The 24,294-nt window shown below is 27.8% G+C and overlaps 1 protein-coding gene across 1 annotated transcript; it reads right to left on the reverse strand.

Annotated features, from left to right (window-relative positions):
* Positions 1 to 2,916: 2,916 nt before the first annotated feature.
* On the reverse strand, positions 2,917 to 24,294 carry LOC148298601 (uncharacterized; the record flags this gene model as incomplete). The annotated part of the gene is made up of 4 exons (XM_088276762.1): positions 24,077 to 24,294; positions 18,509 to 18,641; positions 11,983 to 12,070; positions 2,917 to 3,002 (listed from the first exon to the last, which is right to left on the reverse strand). Coding segments are annotated over exons 2-4 (276 nt in total), but the record flags the coding sequence as incomplete, so codon positions are not given.

The raw sequence follows: 24,294 nt of genomic DNA on the forward strand, positions 1-24,294 counted from the left end.
TCCGCAGTCACTGTGACACATTGTGACACGTGTTTCGATCCCGCATTGTTTTCAAAACCGGTGTTTGAAAATAATGCGGAATGCATCTAAACGAGTGTCATTAAAGATTTTAAGAAAAAGTGGAATTTTCCAAGTAAAACTTTAATTAAAAATGAATTATTTATTCAAATCAATTAAAATATTTGTCTCCATTCCAGCTCTGGTATACGATAATTATCTCTTCCAGCTGTGCATCTGAAGTAAAGTCTATGAAACCCTTTACCAAAAATACAGTTCGAGTACAATGTACTTAATATTTTATCGTCCCAATCTTGTTGTAATTGACATAATAAAATGACGATTCCATTGTCGGTATCGCCTGTTAAAAGTTTTTATGTCGTTATTTTGCTACTCCAATCTATATGGGCCATTATCGTTACTATATCTATAAAATCTAATGGGAACATTTCAGAGATTGGAAAAAGATTGACATGTAAAGATGGATGGTACAATCGGCGGGTGAATGATTGTTCGATCTGAAAAGAAAGATTGGAGCAATACTACAGAAGATGAAGTCTATCGACCATAGAAATGAAACGTGTCGCAGACGAAAATATCTTATTGTATATCGCTAAGTGTATTCCAATAAAGGAATTTTTATTATACCTTTGTATAATATATGTACCAAAGAGATATAATAATAATACTACCTCAAATGTTTGTTTGCTCGTTTTCGATTCATAATAGAATTTTATTTACAAAATGACTAGATATTTCTTTAAAGAAAATATTACAAGAATAATGTATTATATTTTTTTAAATAAATCAAGAAAACGAAAATTTTTAATGATTTACTTTTGTAATAAAAAAAGGCATTGGATTTTTTTTCTAACAAAAATTATTGCAAAATAAACGCAATAAAAGTTTAAACGGTGAGATAAAAAATAAACAAATTTAAGATTTAGATTTTAAAATAGGATACAGTTATATCATTGTTAGATTAAGGTAAAAACAATATTCTCTATTTTTATGACCCACTGTATGTATTTTTTTAACACTCACTAAGAAATAACATAATATATAAGATAAAATGTAACCATTTGGAATCATAATAGAAGAAAACGGTAATAGAAAGTATTTTTTTATAACAAAATTAATTGCCTAAAAAATTACGCAAGAATAGTTGGATTTAAGGAAAAAGTTAATAAATTTTAAATTCAGATTTTTCAATACAATGTAGTTGTTTATCGAAATACACATATCAATACCATTGTTACATTAAAATAAACATAAAATATTTTATGGTATATCATGAGTGCTATAAAGAGAAATAACATATTGTATAAGACCAACTGTAACTAAAATATAGGCATTTGGAAACATAATAGAATATAATAATTTTGAACGACGTGTTCATTAATAATTGGATCAAGGATAATTTATGTATGTATATTTACTCATACGTAATAATGTAAGCGGGTAGTACTAGTATTATCGTCTTATTTCTCTGCTTATTTTCCTTAGAATCCTTCAAAACTATCTGGATGACCTATATTTTACCACAATGACCATAATAAAATGGGAACTGGTTCTACGACAAACTTGTACTTAGTTAGAATTCAAGACCATAAAAACTTTTTTCAAAAGTTTTTTTTATGAGAAAATTGATTTCGTTTAAGAAATGGACACTTTCTTATAACCTTGAATATTTTGTAACAATAACCGCCATTTATCTAAGGAAGTATGAGATATTTTAAGGGAGGTTTTGCTATTATTAATATTTTATTTCAAAACTTTACGGTTCCGCATCGTGTAGTATGTAACAACTTTTATGCTTTAAAATCCCACGGACTTTTATTCATAAACATATCTTTTTAGTGCTATACTAAAATATGAAGTTTATCGCTTCTGACAGTGAAAAATAAGAGAAGAATCTGAAAGAAATATTTCATTTCAAATAACTAAGATATTTTCACTATTTAAAATATATTTGATGATATTAGACCAGAAAATTTCCACCTTTTTATAATAATGTATTATATAATACTCGCAACTTTTGATTTGAAATTACGAAAATGTTATTCTGAACTTTCTGGAATTTTGAGTTTGAGAAGGTGTAAAAGATTTAAAACAAACTAACACATAAACTAAGTCCTACATTTGAATTTAGAGATACAAATAAAAATACGGGCGTATTTAAATGCAACGATGTTTCAAAATTTTAAAGCAATCGGTTAATAGAAGAGATTTAAGATTTCGAAATACTAATATTTATATACAAAATTTTGAGTGTGTCCAAATACTCATTCACAAATCAGGATTTTTTTCATCTTTGTTGAGCAGATGCTCAACAAAGACGAAGAAGAATACGGAAGTCTTGGCATTTACGGAGCTTACGACTGTCATGGACTGGTTTAAGTTTCAATTTACACACGTGTGTAAACAAATCACTTTACATACGTTAAACATTCACCAATTCTACCCATAGGTTGTCAATCGTGAGTGGAATTGGTGAATGTTACGCGTGTGTTAAGTGATCACTTAAACCAGCCTTTGACGCTTGTAAGCTCCGTAAATGCCCAGACTTCCATATTTTTCCTCACATATTTTTCCATATTTTGTTGAGATGTGAAAAATAATATTACATTTTAATAGTTAACTTAATGTAAAATGAACTTTTTTTGTCGAATTAAATAATTCATTATTTTTATTTGACATTTAAAAAAACCACTTCCCCGCAAAATTTTACGTAATATGTAAATATTAATTTCCACTATTTTAAACACTAGGCACCCTTCCATTTAACCTTGAGCTATGTTAGCTTGTAGTCAGATCGTCCACTGTCAAAATGTCAATGACGATGCCGGTAAGGTCAGGTTGTCAATATATCGACACATGTACTAACCCCAGTTTAAAAATAAATGAAACGACCCTTACCTTGTATATTCCATATGAGAGCACTGCACTAAGCCCTATCATGAACAGCTGCGTGCCGATAATAGCGAAGTAAGCAATCTGAACACCTGCAATCAAAGTAATAGTATAGCATTAGCATTCATGTTGACGTTAGCATGACCATGAACTCACAGTATTGGTCGAGGTAGGGAAAGCGAACCAATTATGGACACTTCCAGAATTTTATATGTCATTTCTTGTAATATATTTAAGAAAAACGCTAATAAATCTAAGTACATGAAAAGTTTTATATCTGGGTATAAAATATTATAAAATTCTACTACTACTACTACCATCTCGCCATTTTTCTACAGGGGTAGGCAAAGAGGATAAAACATCACACTCTTCTGTCCTGAAATACTCCTTAATTCCTTCAAGTTCATACATCTAGTTACATATGCCCTCCAATTACGGAGACTTTTGACAATACTAGATTTTAGGTATTGATTGATCTGGTCGGGCCAAGTCTTTTTTGGCCGTCCTCGTTCTGTTCACCCGTTCACATTTGCCAAACATACTATTTTAATCATTATTTCATCATTCATTTAACAATTCAATTCTCATGATACGTTTTTAACTCGAATAAAAATATGTTGAGAAAATGCATACAGTTATAAACTAGTAGTATCAACTGTTTTATGTTTGCATATACAGTTGTGTATACTCGTATATCAACGTGGTGCATTCTTTAGGTAGATAAACAAAAAAAAAATAATTATAACAAATGAACATCACTTAGCACATGGGTATATATTTTTAATGTATGAATAAATGTATTTTTCTTCTTGGCTCCATACCAACTAATTGTCTTTGTAGGCTATTGGGGTCTGCTCTCCTCGTCCTCAAGTTGTAAGTTTTTCTATCTTGAGCTACGTCATGAGTAAATTTTATGTAGAACATCTAATCTATGAGAGATTGAAAATTGATGTCATTAACATTAAGCGTAGATGTAAGTGTGCGAATAGTGCTATGGTAGTGATGTACAGTGTTATTCCAATAAAATGATCGTAATGACGATGTGACTGATATATCTCGAAACCTGAAAGCAAAAATCTTGATATTTATATAATTTTTACCCATTTTCCATTTTTCGTTTCGAATTTTAAGAAAATTATAAATTATGTATGAGGAAATGCACGAATGTGAAAGTTGCGAAGATTGTTTGGTGTGCCATTTTATTCTTTTTGTCTACCCTTGCAGAGGAACGGCGTGATGTGTAGTTTTTTTTTTAATCTTTCCTAATTGATTAAGTCTCTTTCCAGTAGTCTCACTATTAAATCTTTTATCATACATATATTTTTGATTCTGCAGACTCGAATGTCCATAATAAGGTCAAGATTTTATATCGGTACGCTTACCCTAACATATTCGTATGTTACAATTTATAAACATGCTCTTACCTACATATATTAGTGGAGAAATAATGTAACATTAAATTATGTAAATAATGCGTTTACAACCTTTAAATCATGTGTTTTAAAAACCAAACCCCTAAAAAAATTGTAGGCTTGGGTCAAATGGAGGAAGGAAACTTGGTAGAGTGTACTGGTTCTAAAAGCGCGAATAGTCGTTAGGTCTTAACAATCATATTCAACACAGCGATTCGAAATATGTTTTTGAGATTTATCATACGTCTAGGAAATCTGACTTAATTATGTTGAACAATAAACGTTTTGAATAATTCATTTATATTTATTTTTTGATAAGTTATAAAAAAATTATGGTGAAATTCATTTCTACTTTTAACATATCCAATAATAATAATTAAAAAAAAGGTAAAATAACTGTGAACAGAGTTATAGTAGTTATTTTGTATATTTAGAGTTTGCGAGTTTTGGGGTAAAAATATCCTATACGTAAATGTATATGAATTTTCCTTAACAAGTCTGGAAACTGGATTTGAGTGCAGCTTAGGAGATGCGACGTATCGTGAAACTGCATTTCGGATACTCCTTTAAAGTTTGTTTTCGGTTTCTCAAATATTGGATTTGTAGTCTGGCGTCAACAACATTAAGAATATTATTTTTTGACATCTCATCAAAGATGAAGAAGAATATGGAAGTCTGGGCATTTACGGGGCTTACGACCGTCATAGGCTGGTTTGAGTGATCACTTTACACACGTGTAACATTCACCAATTCTACCCATTATTGACAACCACACTACTCAAATTCTTGGAAGTTCTATATATATGAACCAATTTAGAAACCTTGTTCATGAATCACTAAAACTTCACTAGAGACATCTATTGGTAACATTAAGAATTATAGTTTATTTGTAAGAGTTGAAAAATTCGCATATTTCGCTCACTCCTTTCAACAACGTCATTTATCAAAAACTTGATTTTTCTGGAGATCATTTTTAAGGTTTAAGAATATAATGATATATATATTAAAAATAAATATCAAGCCACTTATTGAACTTTTTACTAATCTTTTTAGGTAAAACCAGAAGGTTTTTTCTCCATTTGAAAAATATTTAGTATATTATATATTATACATGGTATATTATATATAAAAATAATTAAACAATACCTTTTCTTCAAATGCAAAACAACACTTTCTGCCCTGTAGCGGGTAAATATTAAGTTGAACATATACCGCTTTTGGAATATAGTACAATTTCTGGGCATTCCGAAAATATGCACAACTGAAAATTGACGATATTTGATATATGACGTTGTTGACAGGAGTGAGCGACATATGCATTAGTTCTTATCATATGCAATAAAGTGAGTTTTTGTATAATATTATGAAAATATTATAAATACATTTTTCATATTTTTCTCACTGGTACATTTTTTAAAGTTTGCGATTCACTTAAAGCTTTTCGTAAATTTGAAAAACCAATCAGGTCAAGTTAAAACTAAACTAAACACAGTTTATATGTGTCTGTATATATATATATATATACACATATATATATATATATATATATATATATATATATATATATATATATATATATATATATATATATATAATATATATATATATATATATATATATATATATATATATATATATATATATATATATATATATATATATATATATATATATATATATATATATATATATATATATATATATATATATATATATATATATATATATTTTTATATATATATATATATATATATATATATATATATATATATATGTATATATATATATATATATATATATATATATATATATATATATATATTTATATATATATATAAATATATATATATATATATATATATATATATATATATATATATATATTTATATATATATATAAATATATATATATATATAAATATATATATATATATATATATATATATATATATATATATATATATATATATATATATATATATATATATATATATATATATATATATATATATATATATATATATATATATATATATACGTATACATAAGCATGTAAAATGACTTGTTAAAAATGTGCCTTTAATTATGTTAAGCCTGAAACATTTGTGCAATTATTATTTTTCATTTTTAAGGGTTTTCAGCTGGCCCAAAATATTTTTAATGAGTAGCATACAATATGCGGTGCGTCCCACCTACGTCAATTTATATATCGCACGATGAAGGGTAATATTTCAAGTCGCTTAGATAGGGTAGCTCGGTAGCCGTTAGGTAGATACCGCGATACATGGAAATGCGATTAGTACGGTAGGAAAGTAATATCGAAATGGAAGACTTTCATATTTTATTCATTTTAACACCGAAACTTTCTTCATAAATCAAGGACTATTTCCATTTTCCAGCTCGGAATAATAATTCCGATGTCCCATTGAACTTTCTATACACGTCCTAATACACTCAACCGTGTATCGCATATCCTGGGACATCTTTGTTGATTCCTCCTAGAATATTTTATTCCATGGGCTCAGTGATATTTTCACACAGAAAACGTAAAAAAGTATACCTTTTTATTTAAGAAAGTGATTTATGATTTTTAATCCAAAGCTGTATATATAATATCACACAAAATAATAAATCATCTCGAAACGAGTATTTTTAAAAAAAAATTGTTTATATCTCTATCTTCATAAATAAAAATGTGAATGAGAGTTTGTTTTTGTTATCTTCCAGAGTTATTCACCGAATGGTTTGAATTTTTTTTACAATGTTGCATTTGAATATGTCTATGTTTTAGTCCATGTAAGACAAGTAAAGACATGTTTTTTTAAAATAGTTTTTCACCACATAACGGACAGCATGGTGTCCTAAACAGTTACTGTTTCAAAGCATTTTCAGTGTTATCGATTGCATTTTTTCATAGATTTTTTAATATTTTCATAGCTTTTTAGACGCTATAACATTAAACATGTAGGAAATGTGTGCTTTATATTTTAATTCCTTCTCATTTAACCAGATTGAGCTCCACCATGTTTTGTACAGCTAGTTTTTAAACAATTTTGAATACAATATTTTATTCGCCAACCACTCATTATCCAAATTTGAACATATCGCTATAAACTACTACTGAAAAATCAATTTCAAAGAGAAAGTTATTTTTATTTTTATTCACAAAAAATTCTGAATTGTTTTCAGAAACCTTTCAAATAAATTATTTCAAAAACTTGAGAGGGAAATTTTGTGAGAGGCAGGGATTTACTGACTCTAGATCCGAAGGATGATTATTTCAGGGAGTTGTCATTAGGTTTAATTTGTTAAAACGAGTGTAAGTACTTACTTAATTATTATTTATTAGGGGATTTTACACTATAACTAACATTTAGTCACACAGTTAATAAACTTGTAATGGCGTTCAGCTAATGAGTACAGCTGGCTGATGAATTATAGGAAGTCAGAGAGGAAGGGTATCTTATCTTATATTACCTAGGGGTGCTAAACATTCCATTGTTAAAGGCTTAATACCAAAATATGGTTTAAAAAAATATATTTAAAATTACTCTTTTTGGCGGTAAATATAAGGGTGAGGGAGATGTATTTTTAACATTGTATTTCAATAATATTAAATACAAAATATGGGTATTTTTTTAAAAAATAAAACAGAAAATAAAAGCGTTTTCACCTTATTTATATTACCAGCAACCGGTTTGTATCCGGTTGTTACCGACATTATAAGATTATAATGAATTTCATTACAAAAGCTCCGTTGGAAATAACTTTTTTTTTCTTATTCTGCCTTTTTTTTACCGAAAATGTAAGCGGCATTTATTTTGGCCAAATTGAGTCACGTAATCTTCCTAAAAACCCGAAACCTGCCTTAAACCGCCAAAGTTTCTAAATATAAAGAAAAATCCGTGACAGAACGGATCTGATAAACTATTCTAATAAAAATCCATCGACGATTTACTTCGTAAGCTTGTTTTTATGTATGAAATAAAATAATAAAAAAATATTATATGTATATAAATAATATAATTTGTAGGTAAAAAACCCTTTTTAAAAGTTTATTTTATTTTCATATCTTGTACTGACATTTCTTTGTGGAACTAGATTTTATATAAAGCAACTACATATCTTTTTCGCTTATAATTTATTTAACCAGTCACCGGGTTTTACCAATAAAGCGAATGGTTTTTTGTTAAAAATAAAATTTAAAAAAGAGGTAAAACTAGAAAAAGCTTTAAATATGTTGTTTTATTGTATACACTGTAGACGAAATGTTAGTACAAAACGTAAACCATTTTTTTTTCGATAAACATCAATAGTCTATAACAGACATGTTTCTCTCTTAAGTTCACTCACATTCGTCTTAAAATTATGTATTTTTAAGTGTTTTTTTATCTTCAATATCATAATGTATTTAATGTAATTTTAACATGTCTTTCTTTATTATACTTAGAAAAAAAAACTGATAATGAAGAATGTAAGTAGACTGAATGTGGTCTTTATGCATTCACTCAGACAAATCTGTGACAGAACTTTGTTTGATAGAAATTCAAATAGTTATATAAGCAAAGGATGCAAATCTGTGATAAACTTATCGAATAAATTAAGAAATGTGTTTTGAGATAGTTTGGGCATGAGGGACAAATGAGTAAAGAAAGAACAAAAAAAATGGGGCAAATATTGTTGGAAACAAAGCTGAGGAAAACTTGGCATAATTAAGTATTTCAATACATAAAAGTGATCAGGTCAAGAGTCAAAATAATCGGCGGGTATGTATTTGAAAATGCATGAATGTAGAAGGGGCGAAAATTGTTTGCAAAGACAGATTGCTGTTGCATTCTATTTTCTTTGCCTGCCCCTACAAGAAAATGGCATGATGTTTACTCAGTTTTTATCTCAATTGTTTTCATCAATAAACTAAGGATAGGAATCACGTTTGTTTTGTATCTACGAGTAATATACGAGTATTTGTCTTTTGTTTATCCACTGTTGGATAAATTTCGGCTACCATGTTTGTGTATGTACGCCCTTAAAGTTATTGGAGAAAGTCCATATTGGAATTGTTTCAAAATATCTGTTCAATACATATGTATACCTCATGACAAATTGTATATCTCTTTCCGAAAGACGGCAATAATAGGCTCTGGTATCAAACCCCACACAAGAATTTCATTATTAATGATAATCATTCAACTTGTCACCGAGGACTCTACAGAATTGAATGTAGGTCCTTGGCGTCGATGTAACGACATCAAAGTAGCTCGTATTGTCATTGACCCGGCGTCTGAAAGGACAATTAATTCAACCATTTCATCATTTATTATCCTTGAGAGGACAAAGGACCCAATATAACCACAAAAGAGAGTAATTTACCAGAATTAATATGCCGTTTTGGGGGGACGTTTCTAAACAAAATTAATCAGGTTTTTAGAGATAACTAAGAATGATTTGATAAAAACTTATATTATTCATGGATTTGTTATTTATTTTGTTGAATGATATATTGGTTATTTAGTTTTTTTTTATAAAATACTTGTATAATACCACTTAATGAGTTTTATTTCATTTTTAATTAATGTTTTACTTAGTAAATACCACTATTTCTCTAAATCTACTGTGACACGTGTTTTGATGCATTCCGCATCATTTTCAACACCGTACGGTGTTTGAAAATGATGCGGAATGCATAAAAACACGTGTCACAGTAGATTTTAAGAAAAAGTGGTATTTACTAAGTAAAACATTAATTAAAAATCGATAGATTTTACCACAAAGTGATTTCCGAATCAATTAATAGAGTTTTATTTCATTACATGTCATAAGTTTCGAAAACTATAGGTGTTTTCAGTGCAAAGCTACAGGTGAATAGTAAAAATAACGAGAAAAAAATTAAAATATTGTTATTTTAATTTTTTTGAGCTTGGTACGGTTATAAATAGAGGGAAGGGTTAAGGAACGGGACTTTTTGTAAAAGAAAACACAGGTGGAAAATAATGGTGACGTATTTTAAAAAAAGCGTACTTTTAATTAACGTTTAATCTGAATTAAAATTTTTATGTAATTATAAATTTTCTAAATTGTTCTTGACTTGACCTTTGTTTCTAACTGATTCCAATAATTTAAGTGTATGTGACTAAAATGAGCGGTTTGTTTCTATTATGTGATTCGTGAATTTTGAAAAAAAATACTAATGAGTCCACGGCGATGTTCTATTGATTCTAATTTTACGTTTTCTCGCAGTTTGGCCAAAAGAAATATTAACAACTTTTTACAGGAAATAAGCAAAACACATTTTTATAACTATTTTTTTCACATATTGTCAAGATGAAAATAAACCTTGGTTTAATTTTTCAAATACATGGAGCGAAAAGTGACAATTTTTTGCTTTTAAAAGATTAATTTGAGTAGATGAAGTTAAAAAATAAGGGGACGTATCATCTCATTCTTTTGTGCATGACTTTTAAATTACAAGGTAAAAATTTCACCTAGTATTTGGGATTTTTTTTAAAGGATTGAAATTTTGAAGGTATTGCTGATATTATAATATATTATAAAAATCATCAAGAAGTAATAAATAACTTCTTATTGTAAGGGTAACATGTGGCTTTTATAATATTATCGCATAAAGAACTCGTGTAAGCGGGAACAAGATGTAACAATTTGTTAATGTTTTATATGTTCTATAGCACTTAACATGTTTTGCTTGTTTGAAGTAAAAATATGTTCCATTATAGATGTTCTCACGTGTAACAAAAAACATAATAAATTTAAAGCATAAAATTTGTAAAATGTATTTGTGCAATTATTAATTGATTGATCCATGTCTTTTATTTACACACACATACACACACACACACACACACACATACACACACACACATACACGCACACACACGCACACACACACACACACATACACACACACACACATACACACACACACGCGCGCACGTGCGCGCACATACACATATATAAATATATATATATATATATATATATATATATATATATATATATATATATATATATATATATATATATATATATATATATATATATATATATATATATATATATATATATATATATATATATATATATATATATATATATATATATATATATATATATATATATATATATATAAATATAAAGATGGAAGAACAGAGCGAAGACGACCAGAAAAGGCACAACTTCATCAATCAGAATCAAAAATATTTTTATGTTTAAAATGTAGGTAACTGGAGGCCATGTATGACTAAATGTATGAATAAAGAGAAAGTTACGATTGTATATCAGTACATACAAGTATGGAGTTTTATACTCTTAACCTACTTCTGCTAAGAAAGGCGTAATGATAGTAGTAGTTTTATTTTTATTGTGATCTCGATTCCTTTACGTTAAAATAAACTTTTTTTGCCAAACTAAATACAAGAAATGAATGAAAAGCGTTATTGGAAATGAAACTAAAAATAAAAAATAATTCTTGCTATTCGGAAAGAAAAATAGGATTTTGTCATCGGAAAAGCTTCCAGCGTCATTATAGTAAGATACATATGTTATTCGTTCATGTCGCACAGTGTCAGGCTGGGGCTTTATTAGGACTACATACTAAAATCTGGATTTTAAAAGTATGTTTACGTCATTAAAAAAAATGACTTACCATAGTAAACGTCTTCTAGGTCGCCATATTTTTTCATGTTGACTTCAATCCTCCAAGAATATAGAAGAACTACAAGTATGGATATGTTCTGAAACAAAAACACATATTTACATTAGGCTTTTTTAATACAGTTTTTATCAAATTTTACTTTATTTTACAACATGTTCATTTTTTATCTCAAGTATTTGTACAGAAATCGAAGAAGTTTTGTAAATGGTAATGGGTATTAAGTAATATGTTAAATCAAATTTGCATTTTTTTTGCGTTGCCTACTTTTTCTTAAATTTTCTCGTGATTGTCTCCCAAAATGATTCGGCACATTAACAACGACGAAACAAGTCAAAGGAACACTGCGTATTGCAAAACGCTCAACTGTGTAGCCGTCCGGCCACGCCATTTGGTGTTGTCAGGTTGACAACACTGAATTATACTGCTACTGTCAGGTTGACAACACTGAGCGGATTCAACAAAAGCAGCCAACCGGAGCGCGGGGGCGAGAATCGCCTGCCATCGCTTGATTGTCAAAGAACGTATATTTTAGCTTCATATTTCATTCAAAGTTCAATAATCAATTAGATAAATTATAATAAGTTAATATCAAATCGTTATCATATCGTGTAAGAATTTTATATCAATAAACAAACAGTAAGTACGCATTTCTTTTAAATATCCTGCTCTGGTTTCCCGCACAATAACACACACACTTGCTCACCAAATTGGTGACCCCGACGTGATGCTCTGGCTTCCCGCACAGTGAAACACCACACATTTTGCTCACCATAACTGTTTAGGCATTTTAGTATTATACACAATTTGGAATTTTCATAAATCTCTACGCTTGAAAAATAATACTTTTACGATCACAATAAATTCTAACAACATCCTTCCTTTAGCTAAAATGCGACAAAGAAACAGTTCAATCGAGCACCGTTTCAACGAAAGGGTTAATTTTGTGTATTTCGTTACCAAATGGACGACTGCACGGGTTCAAGAGATGGAGTTAAGGACGTTTAATGGACAAGAGAGCTTTGTGAAACATCGCTTTTGATAAAAGGGGGCACCCCACTAGACATGGTACTAGAAGTGGAAGGTATAGGAAAGGAACGTAAAGGAACAGTTCCTTTGGAGCAGGAAACATTCTTGCCGACGAAAAAGTCCTGAAAAATACTGTAAAACAAAAAAGTCACATCATAAATATCATTAATCCTCTACAATGCCCATGTCTAATTAAGTAAACGCATATAAAGATTTGAAATTCAATCATACTTTAAAATGTAGGATTGGCTCTTTTAAACGTCGAATATGGTCTATATTTAAAAACAATGGGGATAGAAGATTAAATTTAATTTTTGCTTATAAGCGCAGTCAATCATTGTTTATTCATAAATTATTTATTTCAGTTTAACTTGTTGTATGGAATGTGTTTATTAATGAGGTCATTTCTTTTAATTAATATCCAGCAACCAAAAAAGACTTTAAGCATTGGTCAAGGATCGTCCCTTAGACAGGTGTTGGAAATCCTTTGACAGACAATGCATGTACATATAAGTGAATATATACATACAATACTATCAAAAGATGAAAACAAAAAGTGGAATTTTGTAAGGAGTTGAGAGTCGAGAGAAAGAAAAATCAAGTGAAATCACATTACGGTTCAAAGAATACAAATGTTTCAGATGCATTTTGAAAAATATCAGAGATGTTGAATTTTTATGTTAAGAGATAATTCATTCCATTGTCTGGCCGCTTAGAGTGTATGAATTACTAAAAAATTATGTATTATGTCGAGGAACGGAAAGTGTTTTTTTTCTTCTGAGATGTAGTTAGACCATGATCAGAAAGGTACATAAAGATTTTAACAATGTATTTTTGTGTATTAGCGTTGTAAAAATATAATAAGGTACTATGTGAGGCATATGTTTTTATTTTAACAAGATAACCTTTATATTTATTCCTGTTCCAATTATAATTTAATATTGTAAAAATGTAAAGATGTTTATAAAAAAGGTCAAATATATACAAGGTATTCTGATATAAACAATAAGATACGTATTGTCATTTTTTTATCTTGGGAAATTGAACATAATTTTTTTTTAAAGTATATCTGTATAATAAACCTGAATTTGAGATTTATCGTAGGGGAAATAAGATGTCATGTCATAGCTAAAATATTTGTATGACAGCAAAATCATTTTCCGATATGGAAGAAAAATATTATTTTTTTAATATAAGATAAGATATTGATAAGAACGAAATTTTGGGGAAGGCTTGAAAAAATATTGTTGTATTATTGTAACACTTTATTTTTATTACATAAATAATACCGCACGTGTGTACATATAGTGCGGGGTCAATGAGATTACACATGTAATACTATATTTGATCACGGAAAGGAGTAGTGAATGATACCTGATATATATTAAAATGTTATTAAAATTTTCATTAATTGATTTGACAGCCACAATGTGATATTTATCTATTTTTAAATACGTTTTACTTAGTAAATACCACACGTTTTATGAATTTTAAAAACAACTTTTGTTGCAAACACTTTTTGTTAATGTTTAAGTATATTTAATTGCTCATTATTTTGTCATTTTCTGCCTATATATTTTGCCTCTTTTAACTGTACTGGCTTCAGTAATTTCATTTATTGATCTGGTAGTCACCTTGTGGTAATTTTTGTCATGTTTTAAATAAGAAATACTAGTATTTATGGAGTAAAACATATTTAAAATTGCCATTTTTATATTTTTTTATCAAAGTTAGAAAACGCCGTTTTGTCCGCCACCGTAGTGTAATGGTCAGTACACTCGGCCACCGTTCTGGAGGTCCCGGGTTCGATTCTCAGGGGGGAGGGTAAAATAAATATAATAAAAAAAATTCACTCCAATATTTATTCAATATTACCCTGAAATGGAGGGCTGATCACCTTTTCCTTATGTGTTAACGATCAAGATAACACTGATTTTATATGATGCAGTGCCCTAGCACCATTGATGTGCAGATAATGGTTTGCAGAAGAAGTTAGAAAACGCAAAAAAAAAACAAAATTGGTTTGGACAAAGTACGTGTGTTAAAAACAAATTATTATGCAATTGATTATATGATTGGACGTATGAAGAAATGAATATCATCGATGTTCTTTGTATTTTTACAAAAATAATCATGATTATTATTTGAAAGTATCGTTTAAAAATAACACTGCTTACTCTAGAATTTGATGCTTAAATTTTGAATCCGGCAGCTTTACCGAAATTTAATTAAATATGTTTTATTTGTCTGACAAATTCTATTGTTGCCTGTTGGTTACTTGAAACAATTATTTGAACAAGAAAATTGCATTTTGAAATGTTGGCAAAGATCCCAGATCGGTTTTGATGAAGCGATTCGATAACGATAATTTGATACATCCGCATCCGTTAATGAAATGCCCAATATGGCGTAAAATTATTGAATTTCCCGATTTTGGACTGCTTCAAATATTTTTTATATGAAAATTGTGAGTAAGAAATTTATATGGATTGCTTAAATGTTGTTTTTTAAATACAAATATATAATTGACATCGTATTAATCTATCTCCATGCATAAATTCAAACTCTACCATCACTACCCATATCGGATTATACTAATTAACATTTCAGATATGTAGCGATACACTTGTTGATGTATTGTATAAGTTATATTTAAATATATATGTATATATATATAAATATATATATATATATATATATATAAATATATATATATATATATATATATATATATATATATATATATATATATATATATATATATATATTTATATATATATATATATATATATATATATATATATATATATATATATAGATATATATATATATATATATATATCTTTATATATAAATATATATATATATATATATATATATATATATATATATATATATATATATATATATATATATATATATATATATATATATATATATATATATATATATGTATATATATATATATATATATATATATATATATATATATATATATATATATATATATATATATATATATATATATATATATATATGGATATGCGTTATGAATAAATATATGTATCAATAAAATACAAAATCTTCTTAATTAAAATAATATAATAATTCTGGATAATTTAAAAAGTTTACCTTTTTTGAAAAATTTCTCTATATTAGATTCAAAATTTTTCATGTCTTTATTTTTTTTTTTAAAAATGGTGATTTGGAGACTAAATATTAAAATTGCAGGAACTACGAGTAAATATTATGATAATATCAGGATTAATAAACCTGATATTATCACAAATACTTTTTTTCTTTTGCAAGCCTAGCACACCATTATTTACTAATGTATCAACATATTATATAATATAACGCATTTCATTTTATGCACGTAATGCAATTTACGGTCGACGATTCTGTGGTGATCATTTTGATTGACATATTCCGACACCGTTTTGTCATCAGTAAATATTTTTGATGCATTTAGTCCTGTTTTCAGAATTTTCAGTTGCTTCCTGTTTTCATTCGTTGGCGCCTGAATATTTCCGTAAATATAGCGGAGGAAAAGTTGAATTATAACTAATTCAATTTGAATCTATGAGTAAATAACAAACGCCACCTTGGCGTTTATCAAAATGTACCGAGGCTTGTACAATAACTTAATAAAACGTAAAAGGAGATATTTTTTACTATGTTCCACGCTCGACAAAGAAAAAAACTTATTACGTAGAATTTATCGGCACTTTCGAAAAATGCTTTCCTTTCTTTTACTGAATTTAGGTAAAGTTCTTATTTCTTCTTGATGTACCTATCAGTCAACGGTCTGTTTTTATTGATTACCAATCATTTTGATGAACAAAGGAAACTTTCTTTACATTTTTACTATTGATTTATCCTCCACACACACACACATTTGTAATATATTTTTATATATGTATATATAAATATGTAATACAAATGTGTTAGAAAAACCAGAGTTAAGCTTGAAATGCGATGGGTGAAAATAATCTCCTGAAACACTTTTTATGGAAAAAATTGGTATACAAACTCAAATGCACCTTATTCAAAGTTTGAGAATAAGTAAAAAAAAATAAAAAATTGTAAATGAACAAGGAAAGCGTATCAAAATAAACACAAAATTCAATACATATTTGAAAATAAATAAAAATTGAGTAATAAGAAAACTTTCCAACACTATTAAAAACAACGTGAAAGGTGGGAACAAAGTTATGAAACGTATAAGTATTGTTAACGCCAAGGTTATTAGAAAATAAATTCAATTCATTTTGAAAGTGGAGAAAAATTCGGTAGAGCGACTGCCAACTTTATCAAATAAAAATCAGATTCAAATTGTACACGTGAAGCTGTTTTTCAAAACTGATTAAACCATATACAATATTGATATTTTTATACAAAACGGTTAAATAATTAAGAAAAAACATAATTACCTTTTTTGGAGATAGATGCATTTGATGCTGCACATCCGTACAATTCATTTTGACACGAGAATAAAATTCCTTTGACAATGGCGGATGAAGCGCGCGTAAGGGCGAAATTATGGTAACAAGAGCCTTGAAAAAACGCAACAAAGGGGTAGTTATTGTGATTTGTTTCAGAAAACTTCGCAAACAACGAAAAGACCTGTCACGTTCGCGTATTTAGTAGGGTTATTACGAAAACGATATTATGTATTACTCATACGTCTTATTTCGAATAAACTTGTTCAGTTTTCTTTGACATCTAAATTTGGAGTATATTATTTGAGAATATAAATGACGGAGAGCATGTATGAGGAGATGCCTATGCATCGCCTTTGAAGACTGTTTGGAAAGATAGTGTGGTGTAGTGTTATCTTCTCTTTGTCTACTTTCATGGAAAAAAGCGTGATGGTTAGTGAATTGAGAATATATAAACTGTAATAAACTGTGTGAAATACCACTTTAAAAGTGGCATTACACAATGTAAACGATGAATGATAAGGAGAGTGTTGTATTACCATAGCGTTATATTGTAGCGGAGAGTGTTATATTACCATATTAAGTTAGCAAATATCCAAAATATGTTTTTTTATTTATTTTATTTGTTCGGGAATTGTACAGCTTTACATTTAAAAAAGTATACAAAAAAAATTGTTACATTAACAATAATAAACATTGCATTACATTAACAAAAATAGTAACATTAATAAACATAAAGCCAATTAAACAATTCTACATTTATGTTATAATAACTATTAAAACATTAAGAGATAAAAAAAGAGTGGAAGTGTGTGGGAGTAAGAAGGGTAAGAAATAATTTAAAAACAAGTATCTGTATGGATATTTTTAATAACATGAAAATCGAAATAAAACTATATCCGTTTCTCCTGATTACAATGCTCAAATTTATCTCATATACATGTATTAATCCCATCTACTCGAAGAGTCGCAGTGAGTCCTGTCACACATTTATAAGTGCTAATTTAGAATATGGAGATGATACAGAATGTTCAGAACAGTACACTTACCAGAGTATATAGGGCGCTACAGTAGGCAGCGTGCTTGGCGTGCAGCCGGCAGCAGCCCCCGCCCTGCAGCGCACCGTAAGGGTAGAGCACTGCTGACTTCATAGCCCTCCTATAGGCTGATGCCCCATTTTTCCTGAAAATTTTTATTTATTTTAATAGCTGATTACATAAGTCTACGACAGCAATTCCGATTAAACAGAAGTTAAAAATAGTGACGGATTGTTCAATCCGTATGGGTCGTAAACGCTTTATACGTATGCTATTATTTTGATATTTTAGTAGAATATTATCTCACGACTTATATTTTGTATTTACGACGATATATTATTCGACGATTTATATTCACGACGATATTTTGTGACAATATTATCTCACGACTTCATTTATTTTAATACCTTTAAAAAATATAAAATTACTTTTGTGTTACTCTACATTTTCAGAACTTATTTCTTAACATAACTGTTATTAATCGCAATATTAAAAAAAATTGATTTAAAAGACCTTTCCGTTTCCGAAAATTCTTCTACTAAAAGCTTATTTATACATTATAAAACCTGTATAAAATAAAGTGTAACAGAAACACTATTTTTAACCTAAGATTTAAATTCATTGTCAAACAAGATTAATAAACCCACACTTTTTATAGTAAAGCTCACTGAAAAAATCATAAATATTTGGAATCATTAAAAATTGATTGATTCTCTGTAATCTAATTTTCATTCGTAGACAAAGTAAAAAAAAAACTTTTTTTAAATACTATGTTACTCCTCCTCGAGACAATGCTTTACGAGTATGGTGGGTATTGTATTGCATTGTATATTAATCATTTTGATTTTAATTGGTAGCAAAACGCATAACTGTAATTTTTTAACAATATTTTGTTATATATAAAACAAATATCCCATTATTTTAGTTAATGATACCTACTGACTGTGATGTCTATAATTTTCATATATAACACGACAATATATAATTTGAAGTAATTCAGAAGTGACATTATAAAAGAAATAATTAAAATATCATTTCCGAGCGATACCATTATTACTTAGTAGGCCTTTCTTTGAAAAGCTGTGAATTTAATTTCCGCTTGCCATCTTAATATAATATTTGCTGTAGCGAAAATCACAACTTACGAAATTCAAATTCAAATAACGATGTCATATTTGTGCTTTTAATTAAAATTCTTTGAAGAACGTCGCATTTGTCATTTTTGACGAATATGGAGTGCAAAATACTAAGGCATTTTAATTATATCCTTATTGATACATTGTTATTGCTTAAAAGTAAAAACTCAAAACAAAAACGCTATTTTGATTATTCTCTTTCTAGTCTTTTTTCAGAACTAAATATAACCCTTTTCGGGATTTTTATCAAGATTACTTATTTGCAAATAAGAAATATCATTAAAATGGGAGTTTTTTTCGTTGTTTTTATTGTTGTTTTTTATTATTTTATCTAGAGGCAGCGTGATGATACTAAAGTTAATGAATATTGCAAAAAAACAGACACATTATCATGAGGAATTTATATTTTCAATGCAAATTTTCATGTATATTACAACGCCACTGGTTCCGTCAGTAATAATCAACATATATTTCATGATTTCTTTTTTAACAAATCAATTCGATGCCATTTGCAAACGACGTAGATCAAGGAATTCAACATCGAGGAAAAATTACAGAGTTGATTATTAAACAGCAAAACTAATAAAAAAACTAAGTAGTGCAGATAACTGTAACATAACTTCTGGACTTACATTACTTACTACTTAAGGATTTTCGAACCGGTTATTGATCAGTTGAAATAAAAAATAATAGTGGTAAAAAACAAGTGTTTTCTTTAATCATTGTAAAAAATAATAATACTGAAAAAATAGTAAGTATTTTTTATATACCGAATACAAGTATAGTAAAAGTTATACATAGTATGTAGTAAGCGCGTTATCCTTTTGTAGTTCCAGCTCTGAACCTTTCATTTTCCTCCCCATGACAGTGAAAAAAGAATAAAGAATAGTATATTAACGTAATCATTTTCATTTTTGGATTTTTCTGGATTTTTTCTAGAAAATTCTAGATTTTTTAATATTTTTAAGTTGACACAATTTTTAATGAACTTAGATTTTTTTATCTTTGAAGTAAGTCCCTGAAATTTTATAAAATAGTATGCGCAATAACTTACATTCTTTTGTTTATTTTATCTCGAAAGGAATTTTAAAGAAAACTCTTGTTGCCTTGAACATTGCTTGTTTGTGTAAACATTCCTTGAGATTTCATCTTAAATCACTCTGCGCTGATATGAGACTAAATTTTTCAGTTAAGTACTGTATTAAAAATATATTTCAGTGAATACAAAGGCTAATTGAGCTTCAATAATATTTTTGATATAAAAATGGTGCACGAATATGTATGAAATTTTATAAATAGTTATTTTTGTTTCACTTTCAGTAGACTTCAAACATCAATAATAAGGTAAGGAAAGATTATTGAGATAGTTTGGGCACTCAGGACCCAGAGAACCTGGACATATTTTGAACCAGGGAACCGCCATGGATCTTCCTCTAAAGACATCTAGAGGAAGACCAGAAAAATCATGGATGCTACAGAAAGATAACATTATTCGACGGCATGATCTAGGTGACGTTGTCTATGACAGAAAGACCTACAACCTGAGGACGAGGAGAGGTGTCCCCAATGGTTATAAGTTGGGATGGAGTCAGTAAGAATAAGACCTTCAGTAGACTTGTTCATAATAACAATAATATTTTTGGATAATTTAAATAGCCATTTTTATGAAAACCTTACTATGTGTAAACTGTTTACTCTCTAATAAAACAATAATACAGAAAAGCCGAAGAATAAGTGGAAATAATATAGTTAAGAAGGTATTATATATTTGAAGTTATAATTTTTATTAAAAACCTAAGAACACATTTTATTGGCAGAATTTTAAAAATATCACTTTGACTAAGGCTTAAGTTATTCAGCAAAATATTTGGTTAAACAAAAAAATCCGGAATATAAAAACTTAAATTCGTTAATTTTTTGTACAGTGGGGAAAACGTGACCACTAACTAGAATAGCACCAGTCAACACAACGCATAATTCCTTAACAAAATTTATAAGTATTCCTTTTCCATATTCTGCCATATATCCGTAACCAATGGTACATAGGCCATTAAAATGTATGGATGCATAAGGATCCAGAAAACAAAAGGATAAAATATAATAGATATTTTTATATAGATCTTATGTAGAATTCCTTTAGAATTGATTAGTTGAACCACTAAATAGTTCAAATAAATAAATTGTTTTCAATGAGGTAAAAATAATATGATTCAATGTCTTTGAAATATAGAAAGAAAACAAAAAGAGACGAATATAGAAAAAGTGGCTAATAACGTTATTTTTGCAGACGTGCTCTTAAAATAATATGTTTTCAATGTCACTACAGAACTTTACCCTATTATCCTAACGTACGTTTCCTAGGCCCTAGATCGCACGTTCCCAAACGATTTTTAGTCTAGCACCTTCTTGATAAAATTTCTTGCCGACAGGAAGGAAATTACCGGAATGTCTCCTCGTAGAAGGATGAAAAATCATTGTTCATTTTCCAACCCTCTATAGAAATACCTAGAAGATTTTTCCTGCACCAATAAGGCTCGACATCGGCAGTATAGTAGATATGTCTTTCATTCAGAGTTTCTTGGTTCATTCTTATTTGTGTGTATCCAAACAAATATGTTCACCTCCTATATCCAATAATAAGCATAGGATTAATCACCTAGCGCGTTTACATATTTTGTCGATTAAATTATTACTATTATCGATCAGATGTGGCGTCCAATTTGTTATTTGGTTCAGAGAGGGGTCGAAAAAAAGCTTTTTCTAAATTCAATAAAAACACTTGGTCTAATATCTAATCATTTAAGTGCATAAGAGGGTTCACAAAATATAAAATATCTCTCAACAAACTGTTGGAATTTATTTTTTATTACATTATGTTAATTTATTGACATTCTTGACTTCTTCTTTGCACACATTATTGTACGTACCTGTGAATGTATATGTATATTTTTACGTATTTATTTGAAATCAGTTTCTGTTGTAATCTATAAAATTGAAAATGTTTTTGCTCATTTATTCATAAAATTTAATCTCTTTTTAATAGATTCATATTATCCACTGACACTTCGTGATGGAATTGCATTTTTAATTTATTATTAGATTAAAACCAATATTTTTAGCTTTTCCACTTTTTTATTTGACCAGCGACCGGGTTTCGTCGTTACCGACATCATCAGACCAGTCTGATGATGTCGGTAACGACGAAATCCGGTCGCTGGTCAAATAAAAAAGTGGAAAAGCTAAAAATATTGGTTTTAATCTAATAATAAATTTAATTTAATCTCCATAAGTTATTCACCGATTGCTTTGATATTAAAAAAAAACTTTCCGTTTCAATACGCACTTGTTTTTGTATATCTATGAAATGTAAAAACAAGCTTTTTAAAACACGGATTTTTTTAATGAAAAGGCTGCGCCATCCGGTGAACGTTATAATAATACACGCAGTGCTTAAGATTTTTCATAGCAGACTGCCTGCTTCTTGATAGCTAGTAAAATTTTGTATACACACAAGCATTGTGATATTAAACGTGTTAAAAATATGTTAATTTGACCAGAACGACCCACAACCACGCGTAGCTATTATTTTATTTGTACTGAGCATACAGCTAAAATTGTAGGTACTATATTTTGTACGGAATATGTTAAAAAAAATTGAAACGAGATATATTATTATGAATATGAAAGTCCTTAGAAAAAATAGGATAAAAGTCCCGTGATGGCTGTGTGGATTCTTGAGTCGGAGTTTTAAGTTCGATCCATACTCTATTGACACCTTGATCGAAGATTCTGCTTCAATCTTGATTACTGTTTTGAAACATTGAAATTCAATTTTCTCTTCAGAAAAGTTTATTAAAAAAATTAAAATTATACTTTATATATATATATATATATATATATATATATATAATATTATATATATATATATATATATATATATATATATATATATATATATATATATATAATATAAATATATATATATATATTATATATATATATTATATATATATATATATATATATATATATATATATATATATATATATATATATATATATATATATATAAATATATATATATATATATATATATATATATATATATATATATATATATATATATATATATATATATATATATATATATATATATATATATATATATATATATATATATATATATATATATATATATATATATATATATATATATATATATATATATATATATATATATATATATATATAAATGTAAATATATATTTATTTATATATATATATATATATATATATATATATATATATATATATATATATATATATATATATATATATATATATATATATATATATATATATATATATATATATATATATATATATATATATATATATATATATTACGTTTAATTTTTTTTTTGTGCATGTATGTATATTCTTACCCGTATTCCACCTTCAATTGTTTTTTAATCACCACTGCAACATTAAATCATCGAATTTCACAGACTTAATGTTTATCTTAACAAGTCCACTGAAAATATTAATAATGTTGGTAAAATATTTTAATTTTTTCTAAATTTCAAAAGTATCGCGGCATGGTTTGAATTTGCCGCTTGAATTGATATCGCGAAAATAATTTTACAGTCGCTTCACGTCGCAA

The sequence above is a fragment of the Brachycentrus maculatus genome, unplaced genomic scaffold (assembly GCF_059751285.1).
Source record: "Brachycentrus maculatus isolate JH-2025_06_01 unplaced genomic scaffold, ASM5975128v1 h1tg001828l, whole genome shotgun sequence".
Taxonomy (NCBI): Eukaryota; Metazoa; Arthropoda; class Insecta; order Trichoptera; family Brachycentridae; genus Brachycentrus; species Brachycentrus maculatus.